Source organism: Caloenas nicobarica, chromosome 5 (genome assembly GCF_036013445.1).
Source record: "Caloenas nicobarica isolate bCalNic1 chromosome 5, bCalNic1.hap1, whole genome shotgun sequence".
Lineage (NCBI taxonomy): Eukaryota > Metazoa > Chordata > Aves > Columbiformes > Columbidae > Caloenas > Caloenas nicobarica.
The window spans coordinates 38,252,756-38,279,659 of NC_088249.1; the positions used below are offsets into that span (position 1 = coordinate 38,252,756).

Here is a 26,904-nt window from a genome sequence, read left to right on the forward strand (position 1 = left end):
GCAGAGGGAGAAAATGATTTTTCAGAAAGGGTGAGACATTTTGTGCCAGTGTTTCATAAACAAGAAGTTGGACTTTCATTTTGGAGGAGTATCTTACTTCAAAACTGAGCTGGATGCAATTGTTTCTAAGAGAGGGAAAAATACTCACAAGTGAAATGTTTCATTCAAGCCTGTACACACTTGGCTGTGGGAAAGGAAGGGAAAGGGCCATTTCATTGAGAAAAAGAGAACGCGTTTCATTTAGAATCAAACCAAAATCTTTCCTCCTCACAAGGCTATTTTTCAGTTCAGTTATTTGAACAGCCTTTTTGAGTCCAATAAAATGCTGCTAGAGACACCAAAACAGTAGGATATATTTTTTTTTCGCCACTGCAAAAGCACCAGATTAAAATCCATTATTTCTTTCCTCAGAGCTCACCAGATCTTCCACCCCAGAGTAGCTAAGTCAAAGCGCAGGCCATGCTTTAACCTGTAATAAGAGAGTAGTGTTGCTTTAACCTATACAACTGATACTTCATAGCAGCTAAATATCACATTAGATTAAACAAGAAATTCGCTAGTTCCATGGCAGTGGACACAAGTGTCCCTCATTAAACAGTTCACTAGTCCTGCTCCTTTTCAGCACCAGAGGAATTGTTTAACAGAGACTAATCAAAAGTAGAAGATTATTGTATTTAACGCCAGAAAATGATCTTCCACAGTATGATGGGGATCTGTGAGTCTTCTGACCCTGCTCTTAGCTAGCTGATATATTGGCTAGCAGGACTGTTGCCCGGTGGTTCTGTTAATGGCAAAGAGATTGGGAAGTCCTCTCCTACAGGCTGCTCTGACCAGGTTCTGGGTGCCTCAACCCCTCGCACTTTTAACAGCTGTTGAAGGTATTCATCACCTGTGGCATTCACTGTTAGGTGGCATCCCAAAGCCCAAGAGATGTTTGGCAATTCTCAGTGACAGCTCTACTGAGTCTAATGGGGAGTAGTTCTTCGCATACTGCCAGGCCCATAAATAAGTAAACAGTCGCACAGGAATCTAATGGTTGCAGATGTCCTTAGGAAATTTATCTCCTTTTTTTTTTTTTTCAGATTGCTAAGTGCTTGTAAAATCTTATCCCTAATGGAAGTGAGGAAGGGGTCTTGAAGAGCTAGTTAATGAAGAGGCTGACCTGGCCTTGCAAGGGAAATAAAGCTCCCTAACCCGGGAAAGGTCCTCTTCTCCAGGTGAAGGAATACATGGCTCTGGACCATCTGGATGTCTGAAGAGTACAATAGCGATCTGAATTCAACACAGAGAGAGTTTGTGGATAGTTAAAAGCTCTCCTAAGCCTCCAGGCTGATGGACACATTCAGAGACACAGTTGGTATGGAAAGACCTGAGAAGAGCTGGGACCTGTTCTTTAAGAAGCCCAAGTCCAGATATCCCAGCAATGGATGAGGCTTCTGAGCCAAGATCCAGCTGCAGAATCCACTGCACTGTGAAACAAGTTGTTGAGTCTGAGGAAAGGGCTGGAAAAGACTTCAGTGTTGTTTAACACATTTAAGTCACTCCCAGCAGAGCACGGATGTGAAACAACTATGACTTGTACCAACAGGAGAAAATTAATTTCTCAAACATAGGCTTAAAACCACCCCATGTAAACTCCACTGTACAAAGTGCTACATGAACTTGAAAGCTATGTCTCACTAGCTATCTGACAGTAAAATAAAGGTATCCCTTTAGTGACAGCACAGCTTTCAGCTATTTCTCTCACCTTGGAGAGCTGGCGTCAATACTGACTTCTGAAATGATTATATGAAAAAGTTAATGGCTGTTGTCTAATGAAAGGAATCCAAATTAGTAAGCTAAGTCTTCAGCAATGCTTGACAACTCTCCAGCATTATTTAAAACCTCTAATCTGTTTCAAAAAAAGAAGGCTATATCTGAAAGATTTGGTCACGTTCATTCTCTTCCTGCAGTCCACAATGAAGCCACCAACACCAGGACACTAACAGCAAAGACCGAAGAAACATAATGAGAAGAACAGCACTGAGAAATGAAACCACTTCAAAAAAAAACCACTCGGTGTAAGACATTGAAGGGAGGCTACGTCTGTTCCTGCTCAAGAGATACCATCCATCAGCTGAGAACCCAAAGAAGGGGCTCCCCTCTGCAGGCTCCCCAGAGCGGCTGCCTCTTCCAGCAGTAGTTCCAAGAGCTTCAGCCCACCGCCCAGTTTCAATGTTCAGAGGGTATTGCCTGTTCCATAGCAGTGCTATCGTTGGTTTGTTGGCCATTCAGGGCTACCACAGCTATCTTAGACAACCTTAAACAAAACTGTTTCTAATTATATCCCGGCTGGCAATATTAGCCACAACACTGCGCTCCAGAAATCTGTACTTTTTTAAAGGTAAATGCCATACCTCTCCCATCATGGGGAACACACACCATGGATTGTGAAGAATTACAGGCTGTAAGGACAAAACTTCATCAAATAACAGATGATATGGTAAAAGTTTCAAACACACACAGCAAGAGCATTTGTTCAAACAGCAAAAAATGCAGTCAGGTCTTAAAAAACATACTGGTGAAATTGAGATGCCACAGATGGATGGCTCTCATCTTAAGTCATTAAAATCAAAGATGGGACTAAACTGTGGCAAATGTCCAGCTTTGGTGCAGCAAAGGAAATAAAATTTTACAATAATTTCCAAGAGACGATGGAGATCTTAAACACATGAAGCCACAACTTGGACAAGCTCAGCCAAAGCTTAAGGGAACCAGTCGCTGCCTATGTGCTCTGCTATGTATGCTTTATGTAGTTGAGGTCCTACTCAGTCATCTTCAACACTAGGGACAGGATGGGGTATAGAAAAGTTTATGTCATTGCTAATGAACGTTAAAAGCTTGGGTTTAGAGAGGAAGGGTTTTGAGGTTTTTTATCATCTATGGGCTAAAGGAACTGATTACAAGGAGGGCTCACAGCTCCAGGATGCAAATTGAACCAGACTTTTTTCCTGATTCCACACAAAAGTTTAAACCAGTGTAATATTCTAGTTCAGGTCACAGCAAAGAAGCCGATGCCATTTTTAGTCGACTCAGAGAACTCAGGATTCCAGCCCTCAGCTCTGCCAGCCTTCAGCTCAGTCTCAGCCTAGAGAAACCTGGCTTTGGGGGCACCCGTTAGCTCCTGCAATGCTGGCAGATGTTTTTACTCCCTCCTCCTGCCACGCCTGACTCTCACCATCAGGAACCCTTCTCCAGACAGGAAAATAAGATACCTTCTTAGCCAGCGTGCCAATGTAAATCTGCTCTGGGGCTTAGGAAACAGTGGCTTTTTTTTCTATTCAGATAATTTGTGCAAAATTAAAACTCTCCTTTAAAACATTTCTATTCCCAGGGCCTTGTCATTAAAAAAAAAAAAAAAAGGGCACAAAAATGTTCAAAGAAATAAGATTAATGCAGAGTTGCTCTCTGGAGTCTGACAGCCTGTAACAATAGCTCTGCTGTGGTGGGGAGGATCCCATCCATCTAAACAGGGTGTTTACAGACATCCATAAAGGCCGATTTCAATGTACACTTTCACTCCTGGTTACCTTAGCAGACACGTCTGGCTCTGCTCTCTGCTCTCCGTATCACACTGGGGACAATGAAAATGACAACTGAGCTAGAACGGGAGATGACCTATTGAACAAGAAAAGTGCACTGATGCCACAAGCAGTTTCCTTGCTTCCTTTCTTCAGCTTTCCTTTCTTTGATTTGTCAGCATTCAGTTTTGCCCTCAGTACAACCTCTGTCTGGGTCTCTCTGTCCCATGCAGCATAGCAGAAAGCTCAAGAGGAGCTCGGAGAAGAACAACAACAGCAGCAATGGCCGGGTCCTCAGGATCTGTTATCGCACACCTTTCCTCCCCTCTCTGCTTTGGGGCAGGGAAAGAAAATTACTTGCCCCCCATGAAATCCCTACGGAGAAGTAGTTTTGTAGGCCTGTACCTCAGATTATTGAGAGCAAATAGCAGAAAGGCAATGGGAAGTTTCTAGGAGGAGTTTCAAAACCAGCAATCCTGTCACCCAGTCTGTGCTCTAAGGAGACCATCAGCGCTACCTTCTCAGCACGGCTCAGGAGCAGGGTTAGCACCTTACCCACCTCCTCAGCTGCCTCTGGCCCCAGTGCCTAACAGGTGAAATGGAAGGAAAGACCTCTTTAGACACAGAACAGCTGAGGACAACCCAGTCAGGAGTCCAAAGGCTGCTCTGTTAGATCCCCAACAGGTTCCCAAGAGCCACAGTGACTGAGAACAGCAAAAGGCTGCTGAAACTGCCTTCTGGTTTCCTCCTTCCTCCAATGAATCAGCAAAGGCCTTGCACAGGTAAAGACAAGGTCTGAAGGCAAGCAGCGACGTTTTCAAGTCATATTGACCTGAAGAAAGAGTGAAGAAACAAAACTCTAATGGAAATTAAGATTACACATGTGAAAAATAAAACTCCATAGGGAAAGGCTATAAAAGACGACCAAGAATAGTTAATTCTCTGCTGCAAAGATACACGCTCTGTCACACACAACTGTTAAAAATTAGGCAGGTAGGAGTCCACCTGTACAATTCTGTACAATTCCTATATTGCCTGATTGGATTCATTTCTGACGTGTTCTTTAGGACTTATTTGCCATTTAATCTTCTTTGGAGGACAGTTCACTCAGAAGATCTCTTAACTACGCCTCAGCTGCTATTTTTGCAGGCAGCTGGCAAAGTAAAAAGGGCCACCTGTAGCCTCTGCTGGTAGCAGAGAAATTGATTGGAAGGCAGAGAAAAGGCAAGAGAGCTTCACAAAAATGACAGCAGGCCTATTAGGGAGTTTCCTAAAAAGATGGCATGTAATCTGAAACAGTATTTCCTCTTTCTCTTTCCATCCTATACAGCCATACTACTGATCTAATGTCTGTAAAGAAGAAGGCGGGGTTCATGCCTGCACTGTGACATACAGCATAAGGAACCACAGTTTCCAGTTACTCCAGTGACCAGATTAGACATGGCATAGGTAGGCTCAGGACTCCGTAAAGCAATGTCACTAAAATCTATACAAAAAGCTCTCATACAATTTAGATTCCAACCTAGAACCTAAATTCACTTAATACAACTCTATTAATCACATGGAGAACGTTATTAAAATATAAACACATTTAGGAATCTCCTCTATTATCACCAAATGATAGGAAGTGCTCTTAAAATGAGTCCTACACAAAAGAAGCATTTTATTTCCTGCCTACCTTCACTATAGCAAGCAACAGAACCAATTTCTGTAGTCCAATGAATGGAGAAGAGAAAGTAAAGGGGAAAAAGGAAGAAAGTTCTTGGTTAATGATATAAAACAAAATCCAGGGACAAAAGTAGTAATTTACAAAATGGAAAAAGGAAACAAAATCAATAGAGGAGGAAGTTTTATTTTAAGCTTCAAAGAGAGTATTATAAACAATGGAGAGCTTAGAAAAGTATATGTACAAGTATGTTATTCAACAACGTCTTTTTAAAAGAAGATTATTTGCACTAAAAAAGACCTTGTGGAATTGGTTTGATAAAGTAATACTTACAGAGGAATAAACAGTAGGGGCATTGGAAGCAGAACTTTTATTTGGAAGGAATATTACACAAATTGAACGCAGACCCTACAGTTTGCAAATCTTCATCACAGTTGTGTGTCTTGTTATATTTTGATGAAATAAAATTTGATTTTTTTTCCTCTAGACGCAGTTCACCACTGCAAGTTTAAAAATCAACAAAACTAACAAAAAACCCACCATCCTGCTAAAGAGCCCAATTGGGACATAAATTTTGTTATTTAACTTAGTGGGAGCAGGACTGAGGTCTACCAGACATCTTACATGGTTATTTTTGGCCCCGTGTGTTAATCTTGAAGGAGCAGGAGAAGGGGAAGGGAGAAGAGGACAAAATAATGGAAACCTCTCAATGAGGTGAGTTTGAGTTTTAGGAGTGCAAGAAACGTGATGCAGGATCAGGCTCTCTGGCAACTTCACCTAGCCAGGATGCATTTTTTGTAGGCACATCTTTTCTCACTCCAAAAGCCAACATAATCCACATTAACAAAACCACTTTTTCTGTCTATACCCTGGGTCTATACCAATGAGTACCTCTGGCACCCCTGTTACAGAAGAGAAGCTAATCTCAGAGCCAAGTCTAATTCCCTTCCCTAGGACACAAGGCCATCCTGCATCCTTATTAGACTGCATCACACATGACAGTCAACAGCCCCGTGCCATCCACTGTGACCAGATTTGGCAGCCAACAAAATCCTCCAGTGCTTGGATGAAGCAGAACACCTTATTTCACTGAGAAGATGGCTAACAACTTAGAATTCATCCTCACTGCTGCCTCACAGGGCAATTTAGGATTGTAGCTGTGGGAACTCACATTCTTCTCCTGCTGAGTAACCCCTGCTGCTTACTGCTGACATGCGGGTGCACCTGTATGCTTTTCCAAGCCCACTACCATTTAATAAAGGGCTGAAGAACACAAGGTTTCTACACGTGGCATCACCCCTGACTCCAACAGGAAGCTCCGTGCCAAAAGCATTTGGACATTTAGATACTTCGCTTACATCCAACTCACAATCAGCTGTGGAATTACCAAAGCAAAAAATAATACTAAAATTAACAGAGTTGTTTTCCTTTTTTAAACCCCTCTTTCAGCAGAAGCATTTCACAGAGTTGCTCAAGAGAAAACCTTTTTTACTGTGCAGAAGAGACACATCAATCCTACTGGGAGGAGACAGTCCTTTGAATGGGACACAATATCTAGTAAGAAAAAATCCATCCACTGCGCCTGGTCTTTGCTATTTCAACAGTTTTTGTTTGGATTTGTGGCTAACACAGTACAGCAAAGTAAGTTTCAGCATCTAACAGGATAATATTGTTAAGGAGAAAGTAAACCAGAACAATCTTCACTTACCACATCCAAATTGCAAAAAACAAAGATACTCAGCACATGTACGAATGGCTTCTTTAAAGTAAGAGAGAGAGCAGAGTTGATCTTTATTTTCATTATTTAAAAAAGGTTTTTTTCCTTAAAGTAAATATTCAGTCTTTATTTTACATTAAGTGCTTTTTAAAATTTCATGTCTTCACAAAATTGCATTTAAAATTTGAAGTAAAATGTATTTCAAACAAAAATACTGTGCAACTTCGGCACTTCTTTTATCTCTTAAATATTGAAATAAATAAAATAGTTAAGTCTTTTTTTCAGTTTGTTTGTTTTTCAGTCAGTTCTACTGTAGATCAATTCCAGTTTGACCTGGGTTTATACACACACTTAAAAGAAAGTGAAATCAAGACTTTAAAAAACTTCTTTGTATTGCACCAGCTTAGGGCATCCCCAGAACTTCTTTCAACAGTTGGAAGATGACTTCCCACAGTCCAGGCTCCTGTGCCAGATGAAACACGGATACGGAAGGGTCAGGGCAAGGAGAGGAGAAGCATCAAAGCATCCTGGCTTCTCTTGGCCTTCTTCGGAAACGTCTTGCTTGAAGCATGCTGGAGTCCATGAGGGCAGGGCTGACTGCAGAGGGAAAGGCAATACAAAGTAAAACTAAACAAACTCAAACAAACAACAAAAGCAAGTGCTCAGAAAAAAAAAAAAAAAAGCAGAAGCAGCACAAACCAGCCTTCCAACACTGCTTGCATTCTAGTTCTTTGAAAATATAGCTTGACAGGCTCAGTTTCAACTGACCACGGGAGCCAAAAGTGAATACAAAGCAAACAGATAGGGTATGAAGGAGGACATCCAAAAGAAAGGCACCGAATGCTGTCAGTCTTTCTTACTGTGAACATCATGAAATAACCTTCATCATTCAGCTTAGATAGCTGTCTCTTCACTACAGGTTAATACCTTTGCCTATGAAATCCTGCTCGGATTACCTTGCTATATTACTAATTATTTGTACAGAGCCACAAGTGCGTGCAGCACTGCACGAAAGACATTTTTAGAAGTTTGAACAATATACATAGGGTGGCAGCAATGTGATAACTTCTGGAAATAAGTGAAAGACTGCATTTTGCATTGAATTTCATCCATGAATTGGCTAAGTTACATATTGCTAAACACCCAAGCAGCATTAGATAGCAAATAAAATAATCTGTTTCCTCCCACAAAATGCAAGTGCCTCCCCCTATATCCCCCCCACACCTCTCACATCAGTTTTTGATGACACCAAGGCCCAAAATCTTAGGAGTTGACAGTAACTGAAAGAAAAACTCAACGATATGAACTGGTGGCATCCCCTTTGCAGAGCTATTAGAACTTGAAATCGCAACAGTTGGGGTTTTTTTCTAAATGTTACTACAACTTGTCTTCTCCAAAATTGGCAACTTAACACTCATGGCAATACAGAGTGAGACATAAAAACAGTTCTGACCCAATTTCAGTATTCTATGGTATTTATACAGGTTGGGTTTTTTTCAGCCCTGGTAGATATCTGGCAAAGAGAACAAAGGTTGGTAGGGTTTATTGTAATGGCTCAGTCAGCAAAAATTCAGCCTGGCTGCATTCCTGCACTGTGCGGGTTTGTCAAAACAACCCCATGCCAGCATGAACACATGCATGTGTCTCATACTTTACATATACTCATAGCTACAAATTTTATATAAATAAGAAAAAATCATGGAAAATAAGAAATGGGTGTTTATTGGAAACATCTACATATGTTGCAGCACAAAACACACTGGGCAGATTTTGCAGTTTTTATAGTAAGACGACTCCCAGTGATGTCAATACAGTGTTTACTTGAGGAATTGATCCAGTAAAACTGCTTGCCACGGGGAAGAGGCAAATTGCATGAGGAGTCAGGCTTTGAAAGCTCCATAGTTTGATGGTATTTGAAAACGTTAGGGCCCATCTCAAAATACCATTGCAAGAATTAACCAAAGAAAGGCAAGGCAGGCAGGAGAGAACACAGTGGTGCTCTGGCAGAGCCCGGACTCGGCGACTCTCTGGGTGCAGCTCTCATTTGCTCTGTGCATCAGCAGGCAGCAAACTGAGCCTCTGTCTTCAATCAAGAACCTAAGCTGAGGTCTGTAAAATGGCAAACTGGAACTCAAAATGAATAACTAATGTAAAAGCTCAAAGGCAACACAATGCGGGGAGGGGATTCTAATAACACATTCTGCTGAAACAAATGGCCATCTCAGAGCTTGTCTACACCATACTAGCAAGCACATTAACAGTGAGATTTCATCCAATAAAAGCAGTAACTAAGAAAGCTCAGTGCTAATCCTTCTGAAGCCAGTGGCAAAGTTCTCTCTGGACCTTGTTTCAGCAGCCTGGGATCATCATTTATGACCCTACCACACATGTACAATGTTATTCCAAATACCATTACATATACGAGAGATACATATCCAGCCCACAAAACTGGGGGGTACCCGGGTAGAGGGAAGAGATGCAAAGTGAAGCAAAACGGATTTCAGTTCCATCCCTCCAGTTCCATCCATGTCTCATGGTCTCCTTTTACTTTTTAACTGTCATGCCAGAATGCTATATTTTCTTAAAATTTTCTCAATATATATGATCACACTTAAAATTTTATACTGTTTTCATGCAAGAGCTGAGGTCTGTCCCTGCTAGAATGTCAACTAATTAAGATCCGCAAAAGCAAACATGCTGAGAATCAGCACCCACTCTGTGTAGCTTTTCTTCCCCCTAATCAGCTGCTCAAGCAGCACATCACTTCCTTACTTCTCCTGCTCCCATCTGTGAATCAGAGTCTGAAGAGGATGGCTCAGGAAATTATGTGTCTTTTCTAAGATCCTTTAGTATGGAGCAGTAAAAAGGTGCCTGAGGAGATAGCTCACATGATTAAAAACAGAGAAGTCTGAATTTAGAGCCTAACATGAAACATCCCTTTAGTCACCTTGCACATTGGAGCTGTCTTATTTTGGTACATGGTTTGTATGGGAGCATATGTTTCAGGAGAATCTTTGGAGAGCCTTGTGCTAACCTTTCTCTAATAAGAAGAACATCTTTGGAGGAGGACTGGAATAGCAAGGCTCACGATTAGTTGAAGGACTGTACCTTCAAAGATCTTCTTATGAAGCTCAGGACAGCAGGTCTCATTGAACTGCTGAAAGCACTGGGGAATACGGAGCATCACATTCCTGTCTGATTTCAAGCGTGACTGTATTCTTTAGGTACAACCTAGAATTCACATTGAAAACTTTCTTTTTGCCTTCCTAGTTTGCTCTGGGACTTACGTGTCTTTGAAGAGACAATTGACATTGTGCAGTTCCCTCATTTCTGACCTGGCTGTGCTAGTGTCAGGCTCCTCTTTCCTTTTTTTCTTTCATTTGACTTATGAAATCTCCTCCTATATATTTTCTGCCCCATTAACATTGTCATTTTCCCCTCAACCATCTGAGAGGGTCTCATGTAGCCACCTCTTTGTTTTAATCTTTAACTTATGAGCTACCAACCTTCTTGCCCTGTTCCCAGCCTTCACTCAGGCAGTACCTGCCCTGAGAATATTTCATTTCCATATCAACACTCCATTCAATATTCACCATTAACACTACTTTACAATCGACCTTAAACAAGTACTGTTTTAGCTGCCATCTCTATGTCTTAATTTCCTCATTGTGATCAATGCCTTCCTATGGTTGGTGCCACACTGCTCAGCCTGCTGGACTAAACTCATGTTGGTTATCATCTCAGTCTAATAAGACATCTTGAGGAATCCAAGGACTACTCTGCTCTCCATAACAATGAATTTATTTTACCTTCCTTCCTCTCTCAGGACTAGATTGAACCAGTGGCTGTCCATACACACATGAATGGTATAAATAACAGTGGTGGATATTCTTCTATGCTATCTGTAATAAATGTTGGTTGGCACTTTTTATGCACTCTGTGAGCTGTTGTGGTTTCTTTCTGAGGGTACTGCGCTACCCGGTTGTCACAAAGATGGGTGGTTGGGTTGCGTAAGGATTAAGACCGTATGCATTGTTACAGTAACTGCATTTGTGAAACTAAATCAAGACTTAATGAATTATGGGCATCTGATTATTGTTTGTATTCCAAAAGAGCCCAGAATGTATTAGGCATGGTTCACAAAAGACAATAGTAAGGGCTCCACTTGGAAAAAATGATATTTAGAGTATGCCTATTCTGCAGTTAATGCTGTGAGTGTTTTTCAGAAAGATGGAGCTGGGCAGGTTTCAGCCAGCTATCGCAGGTGCTGTGAGGACTATAGTCATTGCAGCAGCACAGAGCTCAGGACAGGCTGCAACTGTGTACAAGAAGCTGGATAAATACTGTGCTTAGCAAGGCTGAGCTCTGTGCTGGCATCCAGTGAAAAGCAGAAAAATGAAAGCTGAGCTTTCTTCAAGTCCTTGATAATTCAAGTCTTCACTACTCCTGTGAGCCTTTCCCTGTCAAAACATACTCTGACTGTATTTTAAGGAACACCGGGTAAAATTTAAGCTCTTTTCTTAACCTTCTCATCTGTGTGACATGACCGTTACATGGATAGAAGTAGATGCAAGATGGATGCAAGAAATAATACTGTTTACTGGGGATTTGGCATATTTCTAGGTACTTGCTCCCTTTCTGTTTTCCTTGTTGTTTACATGGGCTCATCATAGAGTAGTAAGAGAAAGGAAAAAAAATTTATAGGGAAATAATATAATACTAATGCTACCAATGTAAGTGCAGGGATTGAAGGGCAGGAGTGGCAGAAGAAATCAACTTGAACTTCATTTTTTAAAATCTGTAACATTTCAGGTTTGTGGTATTTCTTTCAGAACTGGGAACAACTCTACTTCTGGACCAGATTCTGCTCTCAGTTACATTAGCATAAATTTAGACAAAAGCCACTGAACTTTACTGATATTACTCTTTGCTTGTAGTGCAGTCAGTATGGAACGAGTGAGCCCCCAGGGCCTCACACAGGGCTGCTTCCACCCATTCTTGGTTGGGAAGTGTCTTCCATCTTGACTTCTCTTGCTCTGTATTTTAAATGTCTGCATTACCTGTATGTTTGTATGTGTCTGTGTATATACATTTCTGATATATGTTTACCTATACACACACATATAAAGTGATACAGAAACACAAACTAAGTCCTAACTCTTTCAGGGATTTTGGAAAAGCAGATGCCTGTATGCCTGTTTCTCATCCCTGGAAAGCATCTGAACTTTGAGCTTTTAGTCAATACAGAAGAGCAGCAAAATATTATAAATTTCTCTTGCATTACTTCAGAGAAGAAAGGACAGAAGGACAGGTTGTAGAAGGAAGGAAGGAAGGAAGGAAGGAAGGAAGGAAGGAAGGAAGGAAGGAAGGAAGGAAGGAAGGAAGGAAGGAAGGAAGGAAGGAAGGAAGGAAGGAAGGAAGGAAGGAAGGAAGGAAGGAAGGAAGGAAGGAAGGAAGGAAGGAAGGAAGGAATGTTTTTATCAGTTAAAGCACACTTCTCTTTGACAGCATTATGTCAAAATATCATTGATTTGACACTTGATCAATCATAATACACCACCAGGAACAGAATAGCAACAGAGAAGGATTATCAATATGGGGAAAACTGAAACAAGGCTTTCTCCTGGCAGGTGTTCATGGCTCTAGTCTTGCACTATAAAAATACAGGAGTATTTTGTAACGTGTTGTAACACTATCCTGAAGGCAGATTATTAATGTAATATAGACATCAATTAGCATATATTCTGGATTTACAGCCTTGTACCTAAAAGCAGAATCTGGCCACTGCTTATCTCATGGCTATTTCCTCTATTTCATGGATCCTCTCTCTTTTTTGGATCGGGGAAAAAGTTGAAAGAGTTCTCACAGTCAGTATTGTGCTACCCCAGTGAAAGAAACGGGAGGAAGGGAATCCGTTTGGATAGGCTTCATTCATGCATTAGAACAATATATATCCAAAGCCTTCATTGCGAGGCTGAAATTTTTAGTCTGGTATCAAAAATACACATTTCCAGTGTAAGGATTAGGCACTGTCCAGATAAATGTCTATTTTGCCTCTGATTTAAATGAGGTCATGATTTCACTGTTTGGCATTATATATACACATCAGTAAAAATATATCCTTACAACCTAATCTTGCCCTGACTCCAAGGAGATTTTTTGCCTGCATTAGGACAGCAACACATAACCTACACACTGACTCCTCCTGAATTACTTCTGACTGGACATGAGGCTGCATCCTGCTCCCAAAGAATCCATTAGCTTCACCAGGAGTGTCAATGTGGTGCATACTCATAACACAATCCATGAGACTTATTCCTACAACAAAGCTCAGTCAAGGGTGTGCTGAAAATTTGGGGCACAGAGATTTCACAACTGAGTGAAAGACATTTCAGCTTGGACATACCTTTCAAATCCTGTGGCATGTTTCCTCCTTTCTGGGAAAGTCGCTGGGAAGGGAGTCACTCTCTTCTCCATTGCCCTTGGAACTTTAATGAGTATTGCTTTGGTTTATTTCAAGAGAAGCTATTGAAAAGGAAACAAAGCGTCTCACAAGACACTATGGAGGAAAAAAAAAAAAACGGGCGACACAGGAAAAAATGCTGTGAATTAATTTTTTTAAAATGGAAGGAAAAGTATAGGTGAAGCATTTTTCCACATAATTTCTTCCATGATTCTGCTCCTCCATCTGTTTTGTCTTTGATGTCTATGACTTGCCATTCATATTCCAACCCTATGCTTGGAAATTGCTGTCCATGAAGGGAAAGTGAAGGAAAAGAAAAAAAAAAAAAATAGAACGGAGTGAGGAAGACGTGAAGGGGTGCAGGGAGGAAGAGATCTATTGAGTGTAAAGGTGTCCAAAGGAGGGATGGCAATGTGTTCCCCAAGGTCACGGTCTTCAGTGGTGCTGCTTGTATTTTCAGGCTGTTAAAGACAAGTGTAGCAGGTGTAGAAGAGCCAAACTCCACACGCTACAGTAAGTGCAAAATCTCAAAATGCAGAAGCCATCACATCAAGGATTTCCTTGTCCTCCGATAGAGTCCGCCCACAGTGGTTCTCTAGAAACAGTTCTATTATCAAGTAGACATCCATTGCTTTTTTTGTGGGTTTTTTTCTATATTTATTTAAAAAGTAAATTTTCTAATAATATATAGAATATATAAATAATAATAATTAAAAAAAACTATTTGGGTTTTCTTTCTGCTCTCCAACCCATCTGTATTTTTCGTGGTTTGCCGATATATATATTAAAAGACAAGAAAATCAACTCTGCTCACTATTAAAAAAAATATTAAATCCACCTTTTATGTTTCCAGCAAGAAAGAGAAGGGGGGGGGGGGAAGTGGGGGGGGAAAAAAAAAAAAAGAAAAAGAAAAAAATAACAGGAAAATCAAAACCTTCTGTTTCTTCAAAGTAGTTGTCAAGAGCTTTTACACTTGTGCTTTCAGTGTACACCCCACAGGAAAAACAACAAAAATAACAACCAAAAAAAAACCCCAAAAAACCCAACCCCAAGGACCTAATATTAAAAAAAGAAAAAGGTAATAATAATCCTAGCAGTAAAAAGGACAGCAAATCGCTCAGAGTTTTTATGTCTTTAAGTTATTTTAGCAGCCGCCCTTTTTGTCTGCAGAGGGAGAGCTGCCACCACAGCCACCTCCTCGGCTCGAGAGAGGCTCTTCTGCATCGTCCTCGTCAAAGCCATGAAAGGTCGAGGTGTCGCTTTCTGACGTGGAACCGAACAAGTCCTCCGTAGTGCGTGCTGGCGCTGCTTCGTCCCTCCTGCCTTCTCTTCCCAAATGAGCTGACATGTATGATGAATATATCAGCACATGGGTTAAGCAACAGGCATCATCATCATAATTTTTTTAATCATCATTACTATTAAACAATTCAGACTATCGAGCTCATAGGTGTACGCTTGTATATGCCCGCACACCTCAACAACATAGCTCAGTAGAACTGCAGTAAGAAAAATAATAAAGGATCAGTTTCTCTTTCAAAGAAAAAAAATCTACAAACAACACAGGTGCCCATAGCTATGGCAGCGAAAGGGTTAATCATGTTTTCCTCTCTTCAAAAGACATTGAAATATTTTCTCATGATTACTTAGATCAATTTAAAAAGATTTTTAGACCGTATCAGTAATCAGACACCGATAGCTCTAAGATAATGACTGTCCAGACTGGCATCAACTGTCACAAATTTACTGCTATAGAAATGTAACCCGCTAGACAGCTCATCGACCTCAGGACTATTTTTTATCCCTGTCCTTCCCTGATCCTGAAGACCCTCCTCTGCAGACAAAATGAAATACCTTTTGAAGACTAAGCAAAAGTAACCTAAATAAATGCTTTTATTCCAATTTCATGGCATCTCCTTCAAAATTTAAAAACCCCTTGGTTCATGTTCTTGGGAAACACTGAAAAGTTCAGATGTGTGCAAGTCAATCCAGCTTTCAATATGGAACGGGAAATTCTCCACACAGGACATCAATAGCAGCAGCAACAAGAACAACAACAAAAACACGACTCTTAAAAAGAGATATAGTCAAATAGTGAAATCTGTGAAACCGAGGTTTACTTTCTCCCTCAATCAAACATGTTATGTGATTAATAGTATAGCTTTCAAATTCCCTCTTCTGGAAATGCAGAGGAAAAGGTATCTCTTGTACCCCAGCAAAATGAAAGTGTGAGATTTTAGAGAACAGGTATTTTATTATTCAGAAACAGTAGCATGGTATTAAGTAACCAACTGTTTGGTCCCCACTCCAGCTACAGGAATCAGCCATATAACAAGTACACTGCATTGCTTGAGACATGAAGAATTAAGTCCTGTTCACAAAAAGAAAATGGATATAACAAAACAATTGGCAGAAGAACCACCTTGTAGAGATGTAATTTTACTGACTTTGTGAATAGAAGAAATAATATCATTTCCATGACCTCTCTTTCAGTATAATGAAAATGTTCTCCATTATCCAGAAAGAGAAAGATGGCAGCCACCAAAGATGTTTCAGTGTTTTAGCTGAGAGATTAGTGTGTGGTTGTACCTTAATCGCTTTCATCACACATCAGTCACAGCATTGCAGACCCCTACGAACGATCCGGATGGGTCAGAATTTGTACAAGCATAGCATTTAATGGAACTGATTTTGCACAATTTAGGTTACATGCTGATCTACTTGTCCCATTGCACTAAGGAATGAAGGGAATTAACGTATTTGTGTAACATTCTGATATAATCACCATAGCAATGTTTAAATAGCAAAAAAATATGGACCCATCTCACTGTGCCATATCAGGACAATGCTGAAATGAGTTGTATTGAATTATAACAATCAAGGGGAAGAGCAATGATCTTCCAAGATGGCACCACAGACCCCATTAGCTTCCCCTTTCAGATATTAAGAAGCAAACATGTATACGCTAAAAGGCCCATGCCCCTGACTGCACAGCATTTGTAAGGATGCCTCTGGAGAAAACCAAAGGGGTTGCCAGCGGTCCTCTGGTGACCAGTCAGTATCACTTCAGAATATCTTCAGAGGTCACAACAACTGCAGAAGGCAATTTGCCAGTGAGAGTCTAGTCCTGCTCCCACTGAATGTGATAAGAGGCTTACTATGAACTTCAGCAGGAGCATATAAAGAGGCCATTCCCTTGGCATGACAACACTCCACATCACATTTCAACCATCACACAACAGACATCTTTCAGTGACTACAGTACAGAAGCAGCAGCAGCAATATTGAATTTCAAGGTCTCTTTGGTTTTCAGAATTCCATATGATGGTCTTATCACCACTAGCATCACCCCTGCCCAGAAATACCACAAGTAGAAACTTGGACCAAAGCTGGAATATGCAGTTGTTAAAGGTCTCCCATTCCCTCTAACACTGCCACCACCTCCCATATGAGCTATAAATAACTGCTCAGCTGGGATAAAATTTCAAAAAAATTAAAAAAATTTAAAAAGAGAGAGAGAGAAGAAAGGGAAAAAAAAAAGAAGAAAGAAAGAAGGAAGAAAACAAGACACAATTGCCTACATTTAAAAACAGAGAAGAGAAGAAAATGGAGAAACAAAAACCTCTTTAAACAAAATTAATGATAGTCATCTTGTAAGAGGATAATTCTTGACAGCTACCCCCATCCCTACCCTGTAATTTCCTCCCTATTTCTTTTTTGGATGAAGAAATGCATGAAATGTGTAATCAATGGAAATGCTTGTCATGCAACTTTCATAAATCTTGTAAGTAATTTATAGTTGTAATTGCGGCATTTGAAGACAGAGCCCATTCTTTAACATTGTCATAGGATTTTCTTCTTCCATTTGAAGAGCAACTAGTACATGTACCAATGTTCACAGAAACCAATAAATACATTAAAAATTTATTATTTCAGAAGACCCCATTATCTTAAAAATGTGAATCCAACAATGGGTTTTATGACATCAAATTTCCCAGTCATCCTTTCCCACAAACACAGACAAGAGGTAAGACTTCTTCTTTTATCCCCTCCCAAATGTACTGCCTTTCTTCAAAATCTTCAGAAGGAGCAAAAAACGAACCACACAAATGCCTTTATACAAGAAAGATGCAAGAAGGAGTCACCTACCAGAGCGCCCACAGTCTGAGCATGATACAAGTTCCTCAGGCCGGCCACTTTTTTTGTTCATATTCGAGCCTCCAAGGCAGAAGTCACAGTAGTTATTGGGAATGATGACCCCGTCTGGTCCTTTCTGGGCTGCAGTCGGGTTAGAAATGAGATTTACTTAAAGAGCATTCAGTTTGGACATTTCTCCCTTCTCCTTGCTATGTTGTTAGCTGGGTGAGTTTGCAGCCCACAGTCTTCCCAAAATATTGTCAAACAGAACACAAAGTGAACTGTATAGCCCACCTCCATTTGAAGTACAACCTGCATTGTATTTATTTTGCCTGAAATGCACTTCAGTGTTTCCTTTCTAATGCCAGCCAGGCTGCTCCCTCACAAGGAGCTGCTGCCAGTTCAGAGACTTCATAGTATGTACAGGCATAGAAACAATCCCTGATGCAGATTTTGACCTATTCTGTCAGTAAGGCAAGTCTGTTTTTTTCAGACAGCAGTCATAATCATAAACCCACAAAATACAAATTCAGACAGGAAAAATACATTCCCCAAAACTCAAAAACGAACAGGAGGGAGATGGGGGGATAGGTACCCCAAATGGTTTTGTTTCAAGTAGTGTTCGGGGGCATTTCATCTCAAAGTGGCAGGGTGTCCTTAGTCAAGAAGTTGGTTCAAATGCCTAGCAATATTCACAGGCAAAGCCATTTGTAGGTGGTTTACCCAAGGGTTAAGCTACCAGCAGCAGAGTGCATGTCCCCTGGGAGGCGCGGGGAGGGCAGCGGGTCCAGCGCTACCCCAGCACCCAGCACAGGGGCAGAGTCGGCCCGGGGTTAGGTGTCCCAGCCGGGAGAGTTAGAAATTCTTTCAGCCAAGAAAAAAAGGACGAAAATTGCTTTCTTATTTTCCAGCTAGTAATAGCTGTAAAGGAGCAGACACACACTGGGTCTTAAGTAGAGGAGGAGGCAGTTCCGCTAGAAAGAAGAGAAGGGCAGAGGTCTTCTGCATTTCTCTGAGCTGAGCAGAACAGCAATGTGCTTTTTTTCTTGCTCACAACTGCCATTTTCTTCCTCTGCTCTCCAGAGAGGGAAAACTTTTTGTTCCTGTACACTCTAACTAGGAACTGGGGAAGGAAGAGGGGAGTGGAGGGAATGGTTGGTCTTCATCCTTGTTTCTCCTTTTTTAACTTAAAAAATCCAGTGGTATATGTGGTCTAATCCTACCCCATGAAGATTTCTACAAACTAGAAACTGAAGACCTTTAAACCGTACCATCTATATTTAATTATCTTTTTAATGCATATTTTGTAACTTGGAGATTTTTAACAGATGTTTTGACAGCCTTTATTAATGGTCTTTTTGTCCACAGCCAAATTTCCCCCAAAAGAACAATGACATTCTAAAGGGCTTCTGGTAGCAGTCCAAGCCATACACTTTAAAACATCCTCCAAGCTCAATCTGCTTTTCTGGTTTGGGTGCATCTAGTTATTTGTTTGCTTTCAGCTGTTGATTAGCTGAGCTCTTTGGACATTGGTAACTGCAAGATTGCAGGTAAGGTGAAATTAAGAAAAAAGTTTAAATCCGTAAGGCTGCAAATACATCAATATCTTCCTGCAAGGTCACTGAGTCCCTGACAGTATTTACTAAACAATGGACTTGGCTCTGAAATGGTCCTGGTTAGCAGATCCCCAGTTCTCGCAAAACCAGAGGGAAGTTCCCAGTGTTAGATTAGTTTTCTGCCTGTGCGCAGAGAGGCATTTAATATGTACGTGCAAGATAAGCAAAAAAAGAACAGGAACCAGGTGGGAGCCTAGTGCACTGGCTCGTTTTAAGAGCTGTAACAAAATGATCATAAAGTTGCTACTTGTACATATTTTGTGTATAAAAAGTAGATCTCCCTAGCATTTATTTTTCCCACTACAATCCCATTCTGAAAAAATTAAGTAATTACTTCTTTATATTGTTCTGCATCTACAGAGAGGCCATGTACAATGCGCACTCAGCACGCTCAGCGTTCGGTGATTTTTTTTTCATTCCTTATTATGTTACTTCGCATTTCATCTGAGTTTCTTAAAGTGCCTTACAGATATGAAGATCTTAATATGATCTTTCAGTGAGGTCCAAAGCCTCTTTTGCCATTGACTCTAACCAGAGTGTTGCTGGGCCCTAATTAAGTCTCATGGTGAGGAGGCTGCACTGCATTTTACAGCTGAAAGATTTGGAGGTAGAGTCAGGAGCTGCTTTACTCATGAACACACAACAGTTCTGTGGTGAGGCCACAAATACAAACAAGCATTCGAGGTGCTCGCCAGCGGGCTTAAGAGCGAGCTTAACTTCTACTACCACTCAAAATGGTACAATCCATTTAATACTCTGCATATACTGACTTAAATTTTTCCAATGCAGCTTATGACCCTAAGATCCACTGACTGTCAAACTGGAAATGGGACAGAGGACCTTGCAAAAATACATATACTGATCACTCCATCGGCCATGTATGGGACAGGTGGATGATACTCACTGACTGTGATGAAGCTGAACAAGTCTCCTAGACTACTGGCAAGCAAATAAGCATGGATTCTGATCATCTCCTTTTTCTTTTCTTCTTTTTTCTTCCAATTTAATTTTTAATGTGCCTATGTGCTCATCTATTGCTCGTCACTCATAAATATGGACCTGGCTCAGCTGAGTGTGATAGAGGTGTCACGTCTGAAAAGCTGTACATAGATAAGAAGTTCCTGCAGTTACATCAATGATGTCTTCAATGATGTATCTCTAGAGCCAAATAAGCCAGGCAATGTTATTCTCTTCAATGTTTTTTGTTCTAACAGGTGCAAAACCTAGAATCAAACCTGACTCAAGCTTATTTTCTTGATCAGTATTATACAGTGAATTAAGCCCCAGGCTAAATCACAGAAGGTTTGAGAATAAAGAGACTTCCAGATGACAGTAAGCAGAGTTCTTACTTTCAAATGATTTTTTTTTTGTGTACGTCCTTGGAGTTTTTAATTCTATTCTACTGTAGTTCATGAATGATGAGGGAATTACGAAAGAAAGCAAAGATAGCAAGATAAAACGTGCAGTATTCATGAGAAGGGTATCATGCACCAAAACCCCAACCCTAATCCCACCCCTTAATCAATAAAATTACTTAGAAAAGTAAGTATGGGAATGGATTCACAAGTGAAAGCAATTAAATTACTAGGGAATAATGTGTTACTGCTTTTCATCTGAGACACAGTAATTAACTAGGTATTCACTTTTTGCACACGTTAATCACGAAGTATAAGGTGCTAGCTTAAGCCAGACCATTGCTCAGCTAATGAGAAGTAACTCACTGCTAGCTCAATCATTTGGATTGGCTGACTACAGCTGAGGATTTTGTCTAAAAATTGTTCACCTGGAATCAGAAACTGCTCTAAAGCAAAGCCTTGAAAACCAACGACGGTCTTGTCCTAACTTACTCAAAACTCCTCTGATTTTCTTTTACATTGCAAACTGCAACAACAGATCAAAAGCTCTGAGGAGCTTTGAGGAGCACTGCCTGAGCTGAGGTGTGCTGGTAGGGGGTGGATTTAAATCAGTGCTTCTTGCCATTTCAACTCGGTGTCACTTTCTAGTTTCATCAAAGGCCCTGCCTTCATCTACATCTGCCCCCAAATATTTTTTTAAAAAGTACTTTAAAAAATGGATTAAGGGGAGACACAGAAATCTCTGCACAGTCAAATGATAGTTTCTCTGGACCTGAAAGGTTATTCCTATGAAGACAGGATGCAGACTGAGAATGAAGTCAATATTTCCAAATAACTTTGGTATGTGCTTATTCTGAAATATATTTTTTCTTCTTAGCCTAATCAAGTTAATTTCAAATTATATCAAGCTAAGCAGAATAAAGACCTACTTAAAATATGGTACCATCATTCACAGGAATCTTCTTGCAAAATAAGTACTGTAAATTAAATAAATTCTGTAGCATATCACACAGTAACGTTGCCCTGTGGACAAACCCTGAAAAGCTAAACATTATTTAAAATAACTTCTGTGCCTTCTTGATTTTGAAGGCAGGGGCTCTGAACAGAGTACTAGCTTCCCTTCTCCCCTCCCCAAGTAATTTAAAACTTGGAAATTATCTTCCTCATATTTTCAATTTAATAATAAAAGAAAGCTGCTTCTAGAGAAATAACATCAAGAAATTAAATTTTTTCTTTTCTGCATCATGTCCTGGAACCACATGACTCAATATGAATCTCCGTTTCCTAGCTCTCATGGCTGCAGAGGATATCTTGAATGGAAGGCAAGTTCAGAAGAAGGAATATTTGTTTGGTTTTTAATCAGAAAACTCAGAATATAGATATTTTAAATAGCTTTCCTTCAAAATGTGGCCCTTAAATACACACAGAAAAAACCAAACCAAACCAAAACCACCCTAGAATCTTGTATTTTTTCAGTTTTCTGATTTCTAAGTGAAGTTATTTTGACGATTTGGATCATGATCTTTAAACACTTTGAGCTGGAGCCAGTGCTAAAAGAAAAACTGTTTTCTCTGTTCTGTGGTACCAAATCACAGTCATATATTCCTCTGTCTGTCGGTAATACAGCACAATACTTAACCATGGTTTAAGCTGTGCATCTAGGTTTGGTAGCATTTTATCCTTACTTTTTCTCATATCCACATGACTGGCAAGGCAGTAGAGAATGAGTAGAGTCTGTGCCTTGTCAGGGTGGGGGGCTTTGCATCAGTTATTTAAATGATTACATTGAATTGGCTACAGTCAGGCATATATGCACTCCCAAAGGGATTTTTCCTAGCACATTTTGTCCGGCTCCTACCTGTTTCTTCTGGGCTTGATCCAAAACCAATAAAGTCCACTGGCGGTTTTCAATTCAATTTGAAAGGCTTTGAATCAGGCCATTTACTCTGTTTGCAACAAAAATTTGCAGAGCACAATAGAGACCACAGGAACCTGCCTGTAGGCCTAAATCAAGTCGGAGAGGGAGGGTGGATGTGCTGCTTTTTTTTTTTTTTTTTTTTTTTTTTTTTCCCAATCTACAGGACTCTTTGTTGGAGACAGGGGCCCGGTTTTCCTTTCTGACGCCTCCCTGTTTCTTGCTGTCGGAGCTCAAGTCCAACATTTGGCCGCCTGCGCAGTGAAACGCCAGCCAGGAGCCTGAGCCTGTGGTTGTGCAGCCCCTTGGAGGACTTGATGACATATAATCCCAACCTATAGCCTAAGTGCTGCCCCCGCTGCCAGCGCGCATCCCTGGCAGGCCTGGCCCGTCTCCATGGTGACCGCAGTGCCCAGCCGGGGCTGCCTCTGGCCTTGCCACCTGCTACTGCTTCATCTCTCAAGTGTAAGGAATTGCAGCGTGGTCCCTTCATTTGCTGCTCAAAATGCATCAGTGGAGGACAGGCAGGCTCGTGCAAAAAATAACATCATAATTAAATACAAAAATGGCTTTAAGGAGAAGGAAAAAGAAAATCAGCACTTGGACTGTGGCTTTTCTTGAAGGAAGAGGAGGGAGATGCCTGGCTGGGCATGCACCCACTTCTGCCCCCATCACTGCTGGGGTGCAATGAGCAATGCGGGGGAGCAGAGGGGCAGTTGTGGAGGTGCTTCTGTGCTCAGGGCTAGACCCTGACCTGGAAAGGAACAATAAAAGAAAAACATGGTGTGGCGAGGAACAGGCCAAGTAGAGCCAAGATGAATTCAAGGCTATCGCTCTCTCACAGGTACGCAGCCAGGCAGAGATGTGTACAGTCATTTCTGCGGCCTCCTCACCAGTGAATTAACTGCAGGGTTTTTTCATTGCAGTTTTCCAGGAAAAAATGTAAAGCGAACTGAATGAGAGGAAATGGCCAGCCTCTCTGGGCATGTTTACTCTGTCATTCACACCAGAGATAAGCTTGTTGGCTAACACCAAACAGGGAAGTGCTGGGGCACTTGATACAGAGACCCTCCAGCAGGCCATAAGGGCAGCTTAGGTTGGTAGCCTCACGTCTGTGTCCATGTAGCACAGTATTTAACCAAATAAGCTCTGAACTTGGGTATAGCACTGGGAAACGGCTGCTGTTCTGTTCCCAGAGTCCAGCTAATCAGTTTGCATGGCCTGACGGCCTCTGCTAGCTTGGGCTCCCCACACCACGATCCCCTGCACAGCATGGGCATGCCCTTTGCTGGCATCCAGAGAAGCAGGCTATGCTACTGAGAGAGGTGCTGCAAACCACCCACCCAAAGTGGTGCCAGTTCTCCCTAGTAACTGGATCTTATCTCCTCTTTGAGTTAGTTGGTGCTGTGGGAATAGAAGAAGCTATCGCCTTTGCGCAGTTTTTAGCAATTCTAACAGATTCGCCTTTCCAACAGCCCTGCTCATGGAGGGGCACGGTCAAGGAGGACTACAAGCCAGAAGAAGTGCTACGAGAAGGAGGTACATCTGTAGGAGTCAGAGGAAGCCTCTGAATGTGGGGAAACGAAGAGCATTAGATCATGTCTTTTACAGGAATCAATATGGCCCTTAAGTTGAACAGCTAATGAATTAGCTGTGAGGTGGGTAGTGGAAGGTACAGCTAGGAAAATAACAGCATCAACTGATTAGATCTTGCAGATTTGGAGAGTCAGCATTCCTGCACCATAAGGCAGCACTTCACAGAAATGTCTGTGCGCTGATCTTATAGAGTCTTCTGCAGGAACACCTAAAGCTTGGGCCAAAATCCCACTGCTCACAGTAAATCATTGTAACTGCGTAGTGTCTCGTGACAATAAACAGTGGGAAACACAGAACAGAAAGGCAGACAAAAGAGTCTGACATGTTAACATACAGATTTCCTGATTTTGAGGGGTACCTCTCCTGAGATTTGGCCTCTGGACACAAAAATGCATCATTACCATCAGCTTAGGGAACTCAAGGAAAGATTATAGTGCCCAATACACAGCCTCATCCAGCAGCATCCCTCAGTATTCAGGTAAGAATGCCCAGTGTCATGAAATCCATCCTGGCAACATGTTGTAGGCTTTGGATTTGGGAATTACTCACTGGAGGAGTGTGAGAATGCAAAGCACCTAAGTTCAAATTCAGTCAAAACTTTTGGATTTTACTTGGTTCAAATTCCACACAGAGCAGAAATAAAGCAAGGAGATAGCAAGAAAGAAAAAGAATATATAAATACATAAATTATACCATTCTGTCTGAAGAGCTGATATGTTACTGAAGCAACATATGGTTTTCAAAAACTAATTAGTCAAACTGGAAATGTTTTCCCATAAACTACTGAGAACCATGAGGTGGTTCTCTTCAATGAGAGGAGCTGCACATTGACAACATTTCAGGTCCTGCCCAGACAGTATATATAAAAAACAAAACAAAATCCAAACAAACAAAAAAAACCCTGAACCAAATTAAAAAAACATATCCAAACTACAAAAAAAAAAAACCCACAACTCCAAACAAAACAACAAAAAGTCCCCTATGGGTCTCCATACATAGGAGACAAGTTTGGGATTTTCCACTATTCCAAATGTGCTGCCAACCAGCGAGATCTAGACAGGCTGGAGAGTTGAGCAGGGAAAAAAATAATGAAATATAACAAGGGCAAGTGTAGAATCTTGCATCTGGGCAAGAACAACCCCAGGTTCCGGTATAAGTTGGGGAATGACCTGTTGGAGAGCAGTGTAGGGGAAAGGGACCTGGGGATCCTGGTGGACAGCAGGATGACCATGAGCCAGCACTGTGCCCTTGTGGCCAAGAAGGCCAATGGCATCCTGGGGTGTATTAGAAGCAGGGTGGTTAGTAGGTCGAGAGAGGTTCTCCTCCCCCTCTACTCTGCCCTGGTGAGACCTCATCTGGAATATTGTGTCCAGTTCTGGGCCCCTCAGTTCAAGAAGGACAGGGAACTGCTGGACAGAGTCCAGCGCAGGGCAACGAAGATGATGAAGGGAGTGGAGCATCTCCCTTATGAGGAAAGGCTGAGGGAGCTGGGTCTCTTCAGCTTGGAGAAAAGGAGACTGAGGGGTGACCTCATTAATGTTTATAAATATGTAAAGGGTGAGTGTCAGGAGGATGGAGCCAGGCTCTTCTCAGTGACAACCAATGACAGGACAAGGGGCAATGGATACATACTGGAACACAGGAGGTTCCACTTAAATATGAGAAGAAACTTCTTCACAGTGAGGGTGACAGAGCCTGGAACAGTCTGCCCAGGGAGGCTGTGGAGTCTCCTTCTCTGGAGACATCCAAAACCCGCCTGGACGCCTTCCTGTGTAACCTCATCTGGGTGTTCCTGCTCTGGCAGGGGGACTGGACTAGATGATCTTTCAAGATCCCTTCCAATCCCTAACATCCTGTGATTCTGTGAAAACTCTAAACAACTGAACTATTTTTTTCCTCAGCATCCCAAAACACAGGCACAAAAGTCCGAGAAATTTACAGCTGCAAACAGGGCTTGAGTGGAAATCTTTATGAAGTTCTAACCTCTGCAATCACTACTGTTCCTTTTAGTATTCTGACTCTTTTTCCTTATGAAAACAAGCTCTAGAAAAGAAAAAAAACAAACAGATTAAACTAATGAGAAGTCAACTGAAGGTAATGTACATATTTTCACTGAAAAGGCACCTGCTGCAGGGTGTCTTGTCGCAAGGTTGGCATTGATGGATCCTTGCATTCAGAAGTAGCTCCCATCATGGCCCCAGCGAGGATCAGCACTGAGGCAGGGAAAAAGTAGGCCTGATGTAGCTTTTCAAATTGACACTGCTTGTGGAGAGGAACAAACAGCTCGTCTCCAACTGAGGGGCTGACTCTCGTCATTTATTCATGGCCAGCCCCCTGCCTGGATGGAAATAAAAATGTTTCAAAGATGACTGTGTGGGGGAGCTGGAGGACAGCTTGGAGGCACACTGAGGTTAGCACATTAATTTTTTATCTCTGGAGACTGGGTATCCAATTATGCTTAGAGTACACAAACAACTTTGGCTGGTCTCTCCAGTAGAGATTTATCCACATCATAAAATCTGCAATGGAACTGGGCACAACAAGCTGATGCCATGAAATAATGTGCACAGGTGGTTTTTGCAAGTCAGATGCACGAGCTAACAGAGTGACAGGAGGGCACAGGGCTGCATCCTCATTAACTACCTGTGTTGCAGGATGGACCAACCTGCACATGGCAGCAAGGTCAGTAGCAGCCCACACCAGGTGCTTTATTTAAGACTGACATTGGCCAAAGTGCCTGTGGGCATAAGATCTGTTCAGTTGCTGTTTACTGCACAGCTGCCTGTAACCAACATTTCACACAGCAAAATGCCACTGAAAACTCTTCTCCTTTAAAGGAGAGGAAGTTTCTCTCCATGTAGACACACTATCCTATTCTA

The 26,904-nt window shown here is 41.4% G+C and overlaps 1 protein-coding gene across 4 annotated transcripts in view; it reads right to left on the minus strand.

Moving 5' to 3' along the window:
* DPF3 (double PHD fingers 3) overlaps positions 1-26,904 on the minus strand; it is a 164,793-nt gene that overhangs the window by 14,179 nt on the left and 123,710 nt on the right. For 2 of the 4 annotated variants that reach the window (XR_010606271.1, XR_010606272.1), the window contains 3 exons: positions 17,556-17,684; positions 13,350-14,747; positions 7,188-7,540 (listed from right to left, as the gene is read on the minus strand). Coding sequence is in view for 2 of the 4 variants with exons in the window: in XM_065635541.1 (XP_065491613.1) it covers positions 17,556-17,684 (129 nt within the window). In the remaining 2 variants the exon portion in view is untranslated. Of the gene's footprint in view, positions 1-7,187; positions 7,541-13,349; positions 14,748-17,555; positions 17,685-26,904 lie in introns of those variants that run through there. The other 2 variants (XM_065635541.1, XM_065635542.1) reach the window with 1 other exon arrangement.